The sequence below is a fragment of the Pelodiscus sinensis genome, chromosome 20 (assembly GCF_049634645.1).
Source record: "Pelodiscus sinensis isolate JC-2024 chromosome 20, ASM4963464v1, whole genome shotgun sequence".
NCBI classification, from domain to species: Eukaryota; Metazoa; Chordata; order Testudines; family Trionychidae; genus Pelodiscus; species Pelodiscus sinensis.
In genome coordinates, this window is record NC_134730.1 from 29,713,262 (window position 1) to 29,727,706 (window position 14,445).

A 14,445-nucleotide genomic window follows, 5' to 3' on the forward strand; every position below is an offset into this window, starting at 1 on the left:
AGCCCCGAGCAGAGCCCTGTGTAAACGCACCGTGCCCGCTCCCACCGCCGCCCCTAGCAGCCGGGTCTCCGCTACAGGGGGCTCAGGGTTCCTCCTCTCGGTTGCCGGAAAGCCCCGAGCAGAGCCCTGTGTAAACGCACCGTGCCCGCTCCCACCGCCGCCCCTAGCAGCCGGGTCTCCGCTACTGGGGGCTCAGGGTTCCTCCTCTCGGTTGCCGGAAAGCCCCGAGCAGAGCCCTGTGTAAACGCACCGTGCCCGCTCCCACCGCCGCCCCTAGCAGAGGCCTCGGGACAGGAGTGCGCTGACTGGAAGGGACAGTTTTCCATACAAGCCTTTGCAGCAGTGGAGGGAGGGCCGCACTTCCCCCGCACCCGCTGGCATGCAAGGACGTAGGGACTGAGGGCCCAGGCCTGCCCTGTGCCACAGGCAGCGTCACAGGCCACTTCCCTCCTGCAACAGGACGAGGGACTCGGACAGCACACGGTCAGGGGGAGGATTTTATTGAACTGTCATAAAAGGGGAAGCAGATGACGATTCCAAATCTGTTAATCTGGGTCTAAGATTTACAGACAAAATGCACCAAATCAAGTTAACAAAAATCATCTTTCTAAACGGCAGGGGGAGAGGAAGAGTTGGGGCAAGAGACGTAGCTACAGGAAAACCACACACACTTGGTCCCAGTTCTGGTACCACCTCAGCATTAGTGAGCAGCCAGAGAGGAGGGCTGCAAGCTGGCACATGCTTGTCTAGTAGCCAGAGGGCTCGGAGGGTGCTGGGGGCACCCGGCTGCAGTGCTGCGAGAACAGAGGGTAGAGAGACTGCTCTAGGGGCTCGGAGTCTACTTGTCAAGGCAATAAATACTGACAGGCCAGGCACGATTTCAAAGGCAGAACCGATACATAAGGCAATAACCGCTCTGGACTCCCATCCACCGCTGGCTCTGGTCTGGCCAGGTTGTGAAAGCAGCTGCAGAACTGGACCAGTTCACCCTGCAGCCCAAAACCAACCCAAGGGAAGTGGCAGGAGCTGCCCTGGCATTTCAGTGCTTTACAGCCAAAACCGGCTCCGAGGGGACAGCGGCACTGGTGACTCCCAGCCCCAGCTGCAGGCACAGGAGGGGACAGGGCTGCCCGGAGATCTACACTAGCAGGGCCAGCACCTGCAGAGCAGAAGTGGGAGAGCTCTGCCAGTCCAGCTGTCTCTGGGCATCCAAAGATGCTTGGGGTGGGCAGGAGCAGCAGGGGGTACCCCGAGCCTCCTCCTCTCAGGGCAGCAGCCAAGTCAGAGGTTGCGACTCGCTCCTAACAAACCAACCCACAGGGAGGGCCCGAGGAGGCGGCCTGCCGACAGACCCGTGGGGCCCTCCCTACAGAATGCCCCTTACACACGTTAAGGCATCATGGCTATGGGAACAGCCACAAATGAAGCTGCCAGCTGGCGAGCGAGCCACTGGCTGGAGGGAGGGAGGGAGGAAGGGAGGGGGCAGGCCACAGACATGATTTTAGCCTAAAGACGGGATCAGCGGTTGCCTGGAATCACAATTCCTCAGCCACCTGAAAGGAGGCACCAGCTACTCCCAGCCCAGGAGCAGGAGCACTAGGCAAAGCCCCTCTGTGTAGGGACGGGACGGCCCGGGAAGCCCCCCCCAGCGCCTGCCTGTGCTTTGTTCCAACCAAGGTCAGATGCAGCAATGGGGCAGCCCACTTCGGGGGGTGACCAGGACGCCCAAGGGCGGATGCAGACAGCTGGCTTGGTCAGCTCCAGTCAGTGATTCTCAGGGGGGTTACTGAGTGGAGAGCTCTTCTGCTGGATGACAGGGTGGGAAGGGAGGGAGGGAGGGGCCAACGTCAGCACTTTGGTACAGGGTGGGATTCTACTGTAGCCACTGCCTGGCTAACTCTCTCTCTGGGGCCGGCTCGGGGAGGGCTAGTCCTTCCACTCCTTCTTGATGGTCAGGTTCCACTCCCAGGACAGATGGTCAGTCTTATCGTCATCTGTGAATTTGGATTTGATGTTGTAGCTGCCCCGGGCCAGCATCCCCTTGGGGGCTTCCTCCACGGGGGTCAGGAACTCGTACTCCTCTGCCCGGGGCCCGTAGCTCCCCACCATGTAGTCAGTCTTGTCAACTGCAGGAGACAGGGGCGGGAGCGAGCATGTGAGGAGGCTGAAGCGCAGAGCGATTCTGGCCCCTCCGACTGCCGGGCTGCCCTCCATCAGCCCCTCGCTGCTGCTCCGAGCCCCTCCCACCCAGCCCAGCCGCCCCGTGTGCTCAGCCCCAAGCTGCGCATCGCTCTAGGCCAACCAACAGGCTCAGAGCCAAAGCAGCTGACAATGCCTCACCCTGCAGCCCAGCCCAGAGGTCCCCCACCCCCAGTGCCGGGCCCAAGATGCCCAGGAGCAGCCTTCCAGCGTCCCCGCAGGCCCATCTCACTGCAGCAGGCCTGGCTGGGAGACCCCGGCCAAGGGAAGCACTCACTTTTCACACCTTTCCTGAACGTGTGCTGGATGTACTTCAGCCCCGACACGATTTCCTTGTTCACCTGCAGAGCAAAGAACGGCCTCAGCAGAGCGGCCAAGGGATCGCCCACACGGGGTGTCCAGGGCCGCACGCCAGGGCAGACAGGCGCAGGTCAGCGACTCAAGTTCTTACCCTGAAGGAGATTTTTATCCGGTACTCCACCCCCTCCTTCAGCACAAACGACTGCTTCCTGTAGCTTTCCAGGTCACCTGCAAAGAGGAGATGCTTGGACTCTCTCGGCACCGGGTTGCGGTTTGCCTGTGGGGTGGGCCCTGCACAGGGCTGAGCCACTGGAACATAAGCAATGCTAGGCTGCAGGCAGGCGGAGCTCCCTTTCCGGAGGGGTGCATAAGGCGCACCACGGGAGTGTGTCCCAGACGCTCTCCACCCAGCAAGGAAGGAATGGCACCTCCTCACGGGTGTCCCTGTGTAGAAACCCCCCCCCCCCCCCACACACACACACACCTCCCGCACGGGAACCGTTGCTGCCTTAGTCCACGCGCACCCCGAGGAACCCACCCACGAGAGGAAATGGGAGTTTCAGAAGGACTCTCCTCGTGAGAATCAGCTCCAAGCGTCTCTTCCCAGACCCAGCAAGGATGAAGGTGACCCTCCGATGGAGGCCTAGCAACCGTGCTCTGGAGACAGCCAGGTGGGACCCTGAACACTAGCAGGAAGCTACTGACACTGGAGCTTGGTGCAACATTCTCCAAGGATCAGACCCCGGGAAGCTTTCGTCCGGCAGCTCGTTTTGGGACAGGGGGGCAGGGGAAGGCCACAACTTGTTTGTGGAGCTGTTTGGAATCCCTCCTGTAGCAGGCTCAGGCCTGTGCCCTGAGGCCTGACCAGAGTCGGGGGAGGAGGGGGGGACCTGTGTGTTTCCTAACTACAGGAAAGCAGTCCCTGCTTGCCAAGCGGCTCTGGGCGCCCCCGGCTGGGCAGCTCTAAGCTGGGCTTCCAGGACTGACTGCCCCCAGCAGGTGCCGTGCCGGGCTCTGCGCTGCCGTTCAGGCATGAGGAGCAGCGAGGTAGCAGCTGTGACACCCGGCTGGAAGCCCCAAATTCAAGAGGAGCCTGGCCCCTGCAGGTTGAATTTGGAAAGACATTCAGGGCAAGTCATCGGATCCAGGTCAGGCCAGGGGCCCTGGCTGCACGGAGCTAGCCTAGGCCTGTGCCCTTGGAAGGGAGACCACAGTCCCCGTCTCGTGCTCACCTGTCAGGTCCAGCTCCAGAGGGCCAGGGGCAGCGACACAGACCAGCGTCAGTTTGGTCACCACCACATTGGGCGCACAGGGATCTAGGGCGAAGAGGAGGCTGTAAGACAAGTTCTAGATGCACTAGTGAAGTCCCCGCCCTAGGGCTGACCCCACCTTCGCGCCTTTCACTCTGTTCCTGGAAGAACCGGAAAGAACGGGCCAGCCTGAGCAAAGACCCAGGGCCCCCTTTTATACCACATCAACCCCACACTCAGAAGCCTGATTCCCAGGGCCAGTGACTGACGGCTAGCCCAGGAAGAACCAGCAGAGAACCAGGAAGTAGTCAGGCGTACTCCAGCGGGTCACTCGCCCCTCGGGCTAGCGCTGGGTTCTCAGCGGCACGCAGGAGAGATCCGGGAGGAGGGGTCTTACACCTGCCTGAGGCAGGGCGGGGTGGAGAGAAGAGGTCTTGGCGGTTGTAGCCGTGTCTGTACCAGACCAGTGGGCACTGAGCCAGCACCAGACTCACCTGTAGCGATGCTGACTGAGCCCAGCAGTGCCTCCTTGTATTTGCGCAGGCTCTCGTCATCCTTGTCCAGCTCCTGGATCTCCTGGATGCTTTTCTGGGCAGGGGGTTTGTAGTTGACAGAGTGTTCGTCTTCCTCGTTCTCTGCTGCAATCTGGGCCAGCTGCTCCGCGGTCGGCTCCTGCTCTGCCATCTTCACGCACAAGAGTTACACCTGGCAAGGAACAGGGGACAGAATCAGCAGCCTGTACTGCCGAGGTCTCCTGCAGGGCTCCCCACGCCCCCGACACCTCATCCCTCCCCTACCCCCCCCCAGCAGGGCTCCGCCCAGATAGCGGGCCAGCAGCTCCCATTTTTGGAGAGGTCAGTTCACTGCAGCCTCACTCCGAAGGCCTGCGGGAGGCCTTGCTCGCTGTCCTAGGGAATGGCCTGGCCAGGACATTCCCAGCACACTGCTTCCCCGCAGCGCATGCCCTCTGAAAAACACCCTGGCCAGCTTAGCAAGCAGGTGCAGGATCTTCGGTTACCACCCTTGGAGGCCCAACTGCTCGGGGGCAGGAAGATTTCAGACTCTGCCTTCTGCTTGCTAAGCTGCCAGGCCAGCAGCTCGCCCTGGAGAAGCGCGATGAGGAAGGACCCCGAAGAGCAGATCTGGGACTGGCTGCATTCTACTTTGTTCCAGCACGCAAGGCTAGTGAGGGGGAGTCTGCTCCCAGCAGCCTGCGCAATGACCTGCAGGCCTGCCACTCAACGCACGCTCAAAATGAGCACCGGCTGGCCCAGGGAGCGGGGAAGGCACCTGCCCCGACTTCCTCACTCAGCCCTCGCTGAAGGCCTGAGCCACACAAGGCTTTGGGAAAGCAGCAGCTCTTGGATGAACTTGTGTGTTAACTTGGCTCTCCAGCCACCCCCCACAAGCATCACAGGCCATAGCCGCCATGGCGAGACTCTCCTTGGAAGGAGACCAGAATAGCCGTAAAGCGAAGGGTGAAGCCTCTGAAAGCCCAGAACTGCCCGAAGCTTCCCTGGAGCGGGCTCCGCACTTGCAAACACTGCCCCACTTGGCCCAATTAGATGATTGGGCCAAAAGAAATCCAATGAGGTTCAACAAGGACAAGTGCAGAGTCCTGCCTTTGGGACGGAAGAATCCCAAGCATTGGTACAGGCTGGGGACCGACGGGCTAAGCAGCAGTTCTGCAGAAGGGGGCCTGGGGGTTACAGTGGATGAGAAGCTGGATATAAGTCAGCAGGGCGCCCTTGTAGCCAAGAAGGTGAATGGCAGATTAGGGTGCATTAGGGGGAGCATTGACAATAGGTCTAGAAGTGATAATTCCCCTTTATCTGGCACTGGTGAGGCCACATCTGGAGTATTGCATACGGTTCTGGTCCCGTCCCCCCCACTACAGAAAGGATGTGGACACATTGGAGAGGGTCCAGTGGAGGGCAACCAAAATGATGAGGGGGCCGGAACACATGACCTAGACCTACAAGGAGAAGCTGCGGGATTTGGGTTTGTTTAGTCTGCAGAAGAGAAGGGGGGAGGTTGGTAGCAGCCTTCAACTTCCTGAAGGGAGGTTCCAAAGAGGATGGATAAAGGCTGTTCTCAGTAGTGACGGACCAAGGAGCAATGGTCTCAAGTTACACTGGGGGAGGTCTAGGTTGGATATTAGGAAAAGCTATTTCACTAGGAGAGTGGGGAAGCGCTGGGATGGGTTACCCAGGGAGGGGGTGGAATCTCCATCCCTAGAGGTTTTGAAGTCTCAGCTTGACAAAGCCCTGGCTGGGCTGATTTAGTTGGGTTGGTCCTGCCTTGGGCAGGGGGCTGCACTCGATGACCTCTCGAGGTCTCTTCCAGCCCTAGGATTCTATAACACCCCAGAAGTATCACCCTTTACTAACAAACAGCAAAAGGATCCAGCCGAGTCCCCACCCTTCTGCCGCACTACATTAGTCAGGCTGTGAAAATGCTGGTTCCCTGTGTAGTGTAGTTACGATCATCCTAACTCTCAGCATAGACTCAAGCTAGGTCAACACAGCTACTGCCTCTTGGTGACCTGGGTTAACTACACCAGTGGAAAACCCTTCAGCCAGTACAGTCCTGTAGTAGACAGCCTAGCGTACCACAACTGCAGTGGCATGGCTGGCCTGCTCTGGTCCAGATATGCCCATAATCCTTCATCACGCCAACATCCTACACGGCCTGCCACCCATTCATCAGTTTGGATCTATTTATGCTAAGTGGTAGGAGACAAAGATCAGAACAGAAAGAAATAAAACCCTGTTCACCATTCCAGGGAGCCATTTCCAATATACCACATCATTAGCATACTACAAAAAATACTCTGCTCAACACAATTAATATAATGGAAGGTCTACAGACAGGTTCAAAACCTACAACAGATATCCAACGGTTGGAGGTTGAAGCTAGACAATTTCACGTGAGAAAGCGCACAATGTAACAGTGAAGGAAGCAGCCACTGGGAAAGCTCAGCTAGAAGAGGATTCTTACTCATTTGAAGCCTTAAGAATCAGTATTTTATTTTGTGAATGATATGCTAAAGCTCATGCAAGCTTTGGGCTCCATGCAGATACTGGGTGAGATCCTCTGGTCTGTGGTATTCACCAGTCAGGTTAGATCCTAATGGTCCCTTCAGATCTTCATCTGTGAGCCTTCTAATTACCAAATTTCATAGCCAAAGATCAATTATTCCATTTCCAACCCCCGAACAGATCACCCTAAGCCAACTCCTCCCAGAACTCGGACCCCACATGCCCTGGGATAGCACACTAGTCTGTTTCTATTACACACTTGATGGAGAAGAACAGCAGCATATTCTACTCCAGAAAGCTGTGACAAGGGCAGGTGGGGAGTGCAGACCAAGCTGGGTCCATTCTTTCCAGACTCCTTTGGCAGCAGCTTTTGGTGAAAGAGGCCTGTAGGACGTTTTAGAGGGACTGCAGTGAAATGTTCAATTAGATCTTTTATGCAAGTCTTGTTTAGGGTGAGACCAAAGGATCAGTTCTGCTCCATTTTGGGATGTTCTCGCCATCTCCGGAATGGGTCTGCTACAGGAGAGGAGCAGGCCTAGCTGGACCATCAAAATAGACACAAGAATGCTCTAGCTTTGGGGTCCAAATATGGCTGCTCAAGTGGCCAGCAAATCAACCCAGAGTCTAGAAACCCAAGCATGGTACAAGCCCAGAATCTCCTCCTGGGGGCAGAGCTGTGTGTTTGAGGAGCTAGCCTTCTGGGCTGGCTGTTTGGGTTCCCAGGCAGCACACTAGAGAATGGATTTTCTGCCTGCTCTGGATAGCCCAAGGAAGGCATCAAGCAGCCACGGAGCAGCTCCCTCTAGCACAGGTAGAGTTACATAACTTGTGCTGGCAGGGTGTTTGGGACGCATTTGGAAGTGAGGAAGCCCAATGTGAAACCATCTGGCTCACACCACCAGGCTAGGCGAGAACAGCCACAGCATACAGTATTAGCCTTACACAGATCTAAGCTGGGATGGGAAGCAGGGACCCTTGGGGTGAACAAGAACATTTTCCACAGCCAGTCTACACTTGATATTCCACAGCCAGCAGCGCTGACCCAGCCTGTGAGCAGCCACACCTGCTGTCATCACATCGCCACAGAAAGCCTCTTCAGATCCTATGATCCACTGGGCTTTCCAGCCATAAGCTTGGAATTCGGCGGGAAGAGGTCTGCTCTCTGGACCGCATGGCAGCGGTACCTCACTATCAAGCCCAATGCATCTTTCAGAAAGGCATCCATCAGTCTGGATTTGAAGACCAGAGATGAACTCATCCCTCCCCCGTTAGCCTTCCAATAGTTAATCACCCGCATTGTTAAACAATTTGCTAATTTTCGTTTGTCTGGCTTCACCTTCTGGCCTTTGATTCTTCTGCATCTCTCTGCCGGATAAGAGAGTTTTTCGGCACCTGCTATTTCCTCTCCAGTGAGATATTCACAGACCTCTTCCTGGGTAAGCGAAGCAGATTGGCTTCACTAATGCGTTTTGTCCAGCCCTGGCATTATCTGGGCCTCTTCTCTGCACTCCTAGTTTTTCAAAATCCTCTAAAAAAGTGTCCCCAGAGTGGCACACACTAGAATCAGACAGAGGCAAAAGCCACCTCCTTACTCCCACTCACTCCTTCCTGGTTAGACACCCAAGGGCTGCATTAGCTCTGCCACAGCATCACGCTGGCAGCTTGTTCATTCTGACCCCTAAATCCTTTGCAGTCAATGCTTTCCAACATGCCCAATTTTTTTTTAGGTGACCCACACTTTTGGTCCTTGGTGCCTGCACTTGGTATATTGAAGTATTTTCTTTGCATGGGCCTATTTTATCAAATAATCCAGGCCTGTGGCTCAACCTCTCAGACTATTGCGCCCCTTTCAGGAGTCTGATCTGTCTTGTGTACCCCAATTTCACCTCCCCAAAACTTGCTTCCAAAAACCAAACATAAAACGTATCCCCACCCATTAAGCTGGTGTACCCTGGAAGACCTGCACGTACCACCAAGGTACTCACAGCTACAGTGGAGAAGCACAGATCCAGCTCGCTGCATGGCTGCCCTTTCCCCGTTTACTGCTCCACCCACAAGTTTAATCTACAATGATTTTATACTTACTGCCAAGTCCTTGACCAAGATGGTGAAGAGCAGCAGACCTAGAAACAATCCCTGCTCAACACCCTCACCCAAGGGCTCCCCACTGGTAACCACAGCACAAGCTCTGGATGGAGATGGAATTGAATGTTCTGCATGAAGCTGTTTAGTTCCAACACTTGACAAAAGTCGACACCTACACAGCTGCCTTTGTCGACCAAGCTTCGGATTCACCAACAACTGCATCCGGACAGGGCCTATTCACACGAGACTAGGGAGAGGCAGAATCTCCCAACATCTGCCACAGACTGTGGAACAGCAGGGCCGGAGTCCCCCGTTTCCTCTGGATGATGAATCCATTTGCTCCCAAATCTTCCCCTCACACCAGAGAAAGGGAAGTCCCCACCTTGAGCTGCCACAGTTCAATACAAGCCCCAGGTCGGAGCCTGGATGAGGCCAAGCTACCCAGAGGCAGAAGGCAATCCAGGAGAGGCTCCCCCCACAGGCACTTGCTAAGGAGGCCCAATCTGAGTGCCCGAGGCTGCTACCTGCCTTCTGGCCCGTGGAAAGTCGTTACTTTCAAAGCAACACAGCAGGCCAGTGCAGTGCTGGAGTGCTCCTCCCAGGCCTGCACTCGGCTCAGGAAGCTGGCTTGGCTCTGCATGGGTGTGTCTGCATGCTTTGGACATTACCAAAGAGCTGCTGCCGCCACCAGCAGTTGCAATCCTGCACTGGTCAGAGCGGGAAGGCAGATCAACAGGCCTCTGTGCTGCCCAAGTATGGGCCTATGTCCCCTTTGTTCATTCCCCAAAACAGCTCGGCTAGCTTGCCCCCCCCAGTGGCACCCAGGCCCCCACCTCCAAGTTCTGAATGAGTGAAGCTGTTCTGCTAGTCACCACCTGCTGCTGCCCTCAGCCTCAGCCCCACTGGCATGGCGAGTACCCTGGTGCAGCCAGTGCTAAGGGCCGCAGTAGATCCTTCATTAGCCCTTCAGGAACCAGCCCTTTCCCTTCCTCTCAGAGAAACTAGAGAATTCCTAAGCCCGTGACAAGCTGCTGGAGGCAAGAACTGGGAAAAGCAAACCGAGCCCAGGGCTGCTACACTCAGCAGAGGCTCCTCTCTCCTCAGAAGTGGACAGAGTCAATCTGCTACACAGCCCTCAGCAAGGCCCTCCATAGCCACACAATGCCGCAGAGCTCTGGGGAGGGGAGGCCTGTATGATCCTTATGCAGCTGGAGAGGCAGAGAGGCACACGGAAGAGTACTGCCGCCCCACCCCCCACACACACACCCAGCTAGGCACAGGCCTGAGGTCATAGTTCCTCCGCTGCTGCTTTGGGAAGGCACCAAGCCAGAACGGAAGGAAGCTCCTAGACACACAAAGCTTTTTCCAAGCTCCTTGACTTTTCGGGCTGCCAAAGGAGCCATTTACCACGGTTCAGAGTTTGCAGGACAGAAAGGGCCTCAGGGTAACAGGCACTTGGCTGTTCTTTCCAGGTACCCCTGCGGGCTGACACTACTAGGCAAATCCAAGTCAAGCAATCAGTTGCAACAACTTCCCAGGCACACCCAACGGGCCATGCTCACAAGCTCTGTACCACCAGAGCGAGGGCTATAAATCCTGTTTAAAACCTTAACTGTTTAAGCTATGTGTTCATAGGCAGGGAGCCGCTGGAGCAGCCCCTTGCACGTTAACCAGTTACCCCAGTAAGCACATTGGTACAGCAATGCTTACTGTATAACCAGTTAGGGATTTAAGCAATTAGTCGACTATCCAATAAGTATAAGCTTATCGGACAGCCAGGAGCAGGTCGAGGCAGGCTGTGGCAGCTGGCGCCCCAGGTGAAAGGCGCGATTGGCGCCCCCGCCTGCACAGGCATCAATGGCCATGACGTAATCATGGGGCGACCACGAAAACTGCCTAATTTGCCTACGCTCATGGGCCGCCCCTGCGGATAGCTGACTAGTCCCTTCTCCCGCCCCCCTTATCACCTATCAGAAGCGGCAAGGGGGAGAGTTGGCTCTGTGGGGAGCTGACTTAAGCCTGTTCCCCCCCAGCACTGTCTCCATGGGGGCAAGGGAGGCAGAGGGCTAGTGGGAACCAAGCACGAGCTGGGAATCAGGTGATTCCCAGCTCACAACCAGTCTCAGACATTGCACCTCTGCTTTTTAAATGAATTAAGACCCAGCAAGCCCTGAACACATTTAAAAGGCTGGTGCACAGTGGGGGGACCTGGCACAAGCTGGGAATCAGCTGTCCCGGATCGCGTGAGGTCCCCCACACTGTACACTGGCCTTTTAAATATGTTGAGGGCCTTCCAGCTCTTCATACATTTAAAAGGCAGAGCTGCAGCAGGGTTAGCTCCCAGGAACTAACCCCACCGCAGCTCCCCCACTAATAGACTGGTCAATGAAAATGCCATTGACTAGACAATTAGTGGATTAAATGTAACATCCCTATGCCAGTTAACTGGTTGACCCTTTCCATCTCTGCCAGGAGCACAGGCCTTCTGTCTCTGGCAGGAATAGACCCTCCTCCAGAAGGGGGAGTGGCTCCCCATCATCTCAATTCCTTCTTCTAAAGACTGAGCCACTCCCCAGCAGTCCCTCTTGCACACCTGAACCCCACATTTTTGGCCCTCACCCCAGAGCCTAAGGGGACCCCACAAAATCAACCAGCCCCAGGTCCCCAGAAGAGTTAATCTGGCCTGGGGTGAACACTGAGCCCCTGCACCTGCACCCCTCCATGGGGCTGGAGGTGAGGGTCTTTTTTCCTCCTCCTCACTTGGAGGCCAGGTGAGAGATGTGGGGTTCCCCCCCCCAGGGAGACAATTTAGTTTTTTCCTCCCCTCTGCTTCCTATTTGTGTGTGGACTCAGACTGATTTTTCTGTGGGTTAGTGATTCCCAACACAAAAAAGCTCGCCCACCCCTGAGTTAAGTGCTCTCTCTCAAATGGTGTATTTTCACTCATTTTGGATTGCTCAGGTGATGAGGAACCTGGAAGAGGTTTCCCTGCTCTGCCTTCCTGTCTTATTAGGCTAGTTAAATTAAGCCCCACTGTTTCTTCTGTAATGTCAGAGAGAGTACATTTCAAAGCTGAGGGCCTGAAATGCGTGCCCCTGGTTGTTGAGGAAACTAATGTACCTGCTTACAGAGTGTGAAAGCCCCATCTGAAGGTGCAGGAAGAGAGATGATTGACGATCTCTTCCATGGTTTTTCCAGCTTCTTTCCTAACAGCTCTGAAAATGGCAGCTTCCTTTGTTAAAAACTAACTATACAAAATTGAGGAAGCTCTTGCTGCAGCTTTGCATAGTATAGGAAGTGCTGAATAAGCATTCCTTATATTAGCTGGTTGGGAAGTACAAAGATATGAATCATTGAGCTGGAAGAGACCTCAGGAGGTCAAGTCCAGCCCCCTGCCCAAGGCAGGACCAATCCCAACTAAATCAACCCGGCCAGGGCTCTTGTCAACCTGAGACTTAAAAACCTGTATGGATGGAGATTCCACCCCCTCCCTCGGGAACCCATTCCAGTGCTTCACCACCCGCCTAGTGAAATAGTTTTTCCTAATATCCAACCTAGACCACCCCCACTGTAACTTGAGACCATTGCTCCTTCTTCTGCCATCCATCACTACTGCGAACAGCCTCTCTCCAGCATCTTTGGAACCTCCCGTCATGAAGTTGAAGGCTGCTGTCAAATCCCCCCTCACTCTTCTCTTTTGAAGACTAAACAGACCCAAATCCCTCAGTCTCTCCTAGTAGGTCATGTGCTTCAGCCCCCTCATCATTTTGGTCGCCCTCCGCTGGACCCTCTCCAATGCGTCCACATCCTTTCTATAGTTTTGGGGGCCCAGAACTGGACACAATACTCCAGATGTGGCCTCAGCAGAGCCGAATAAAGGGGAATACTCACTTCTTTAGATCTGCTGGCAATGCTCCTCCTAATGCATCCTAATATGCCATTCGCCTTCTTGGCTACAAGGGCGCACTGTTGACTCCTATCCAGCTTCTCACCCACTGTAACCCCAGGTCCTTTTCTGCAGACCTGCTGCTTAGCCTGTAACAATGCTGGGATTCTTCCTTCCCAAGCACAGGACTCTACACTTGTCCTTGTGGAACTTCATCGGGTTTCTTTTGGCCCAATCCTCTACTCTGTCCAGGTCACTCTGGACTCTCTCCCTGCCCTGCAGGTCTGGGTTAAGGGAGGGGCACTAGCCAGGCAGCTAGTGGTAAGGGGCACTGTGCTCGCCCGGAGGCGCAGCCACGCATGTGCCGCTCGCCGGGGGGGGGGGGGGGGGCAGAGTCCCAGACCACGTCAATCAGGCGCCTCGCGCCCACTGCCCGGGGCACAAGCAGGACTCGGCCCAGCACTGCAGCCCCCAGGGCGCCACCTCCCCCAGCTTGGCGTCACCTGCGAAATAAATGAACATTCGGCGCCTTTATTAAGTGGCCCTCGCAGAACAGGCAGCGCCGCCCCGAGCGGGCCCCTCCCCCCCCGCTGCACCAGCCTCGGCCCGCGCGGCGGGGCCCTTCGCGAAAGCGCCGGGCAGTTACCAGGGCCCCGGGGGGGGGAGGGGCTGCACGGGCCCCCCTCAGGCCGCACCCGGGAGATCCGGCTCAGCCCTGCCCCCCGGGCCCTGCAGCCCGGGACAAGGGCGCTGGGCGCGAGCCGCAGGCCCCGCCCCCGCCCGCGCCGCGGCCCCTCCCTACCCGGCCCGGTCGCCTCCTCGCGCCGCTGTGACAACGCCGCCCGGATCCGCCCAGCCGCCTCCGCGCGCGCTCCCGCACTTCCGGGGCACTGGCGTCACTTCCTGTTATAAGGGGGCAGCGCCCAATGCCTCACTTCCCGAGCCGGCCTCGCGACGCTGATTGGCCGGCAGAGGGCGGAGGGGGCGCGCGACCGACGGCGAAGATGAGCGAGATTGAGGCCTAGCTAGAGCGTCCCCGCTGCGGGGGGCGGGGGACTTCCGGTCTCTGCAGGGCGAGCGGAAGCGAACCTGCCCCGACAGACCCCTGGGCGGCGGCGGGGATCGCTCCCCCCGTCTCTGCGCTGCCGCCTGTCACGGGACCGAGCCAGGCCCCCGCCCGGCCCCCCCCCCCGCTCGAGGGAGCGTCCGCCCGGGCGGCGAGTCCTGCGCGGTCCCGTTTGCCCCGCAGACCCGGGGCTGCTCCTCGCCGTGTTTGAATGGGGCTGGGATCCCGCTTGCCGCGCCCCCGCTGTGCGCGTGTCCTCTTCGAGACCCGTCACTACTGTCCGTAGGTCTGCAACCCCCCCAATACCCTCCATTGTCCCACAGCCAGCAAACTCCATCCCAAGTCCTGTTGTGCCCCCTCTCTGCTCTGTGGGGCATCAGCACCCAGAAAGCAGGAGGCTCCTGAGGGGACAGCTCCAAGGCAAAGGGCAGAAGGTGCACAGCAGTGGGGGGGAGAGGGGCAACTGAAGTGCTGGCACTTGATAGCCTCTTGGCCAAACCAGTCAGGATCACCTGTCAGAGGCTCCAAGATCCATCAGCAGATCCCAATCAACTTTTCCACACTGAAAAGTCTACTTAACTCATTGCTTGTTTTTGCTCTGGAATAATGAACAGTGAT

The 14,445-nt window shown here is 56.7% G+C and overlaps 1 protein-coding gene across 1 annotated transcript; it reads right to left on the reverse strand.

Annotated features, from left to right (window-relative positions):
- Positions 1 to 483: 483 nt before the first annotated feature.
- ARHGDIA (Rho GDP dissociation inhibitor alpha) lies at positions 484 to 13,720 on the reverse strand. The gene is made up of 6 exons (XM_075904200.1): positions 13,564 to 13,720; positions 4,244 to 4,454; positions 3,732 to 3,815; positions 2,651 to 2,727; positions 2,477 to 2,540; positions 484 to 2,126 (listed from the first exon to the last, which is right to left on the reverse strand). Exons 2-6 carry the CDS (start codon positions 4,431 to 4,433, stop codon positions 1,927 to 1,929), a joined length of 615 nt encoding a protein of 204 aa, XP_075760315.1. The 5' UTR covers positions 4,434 to 4,454; positions 13,564 to 13,720; the 3' UTR covers positions 484 to 1,926.
- Positions 13,721 to 14,445: the final 725 nt, after the last annotated feature.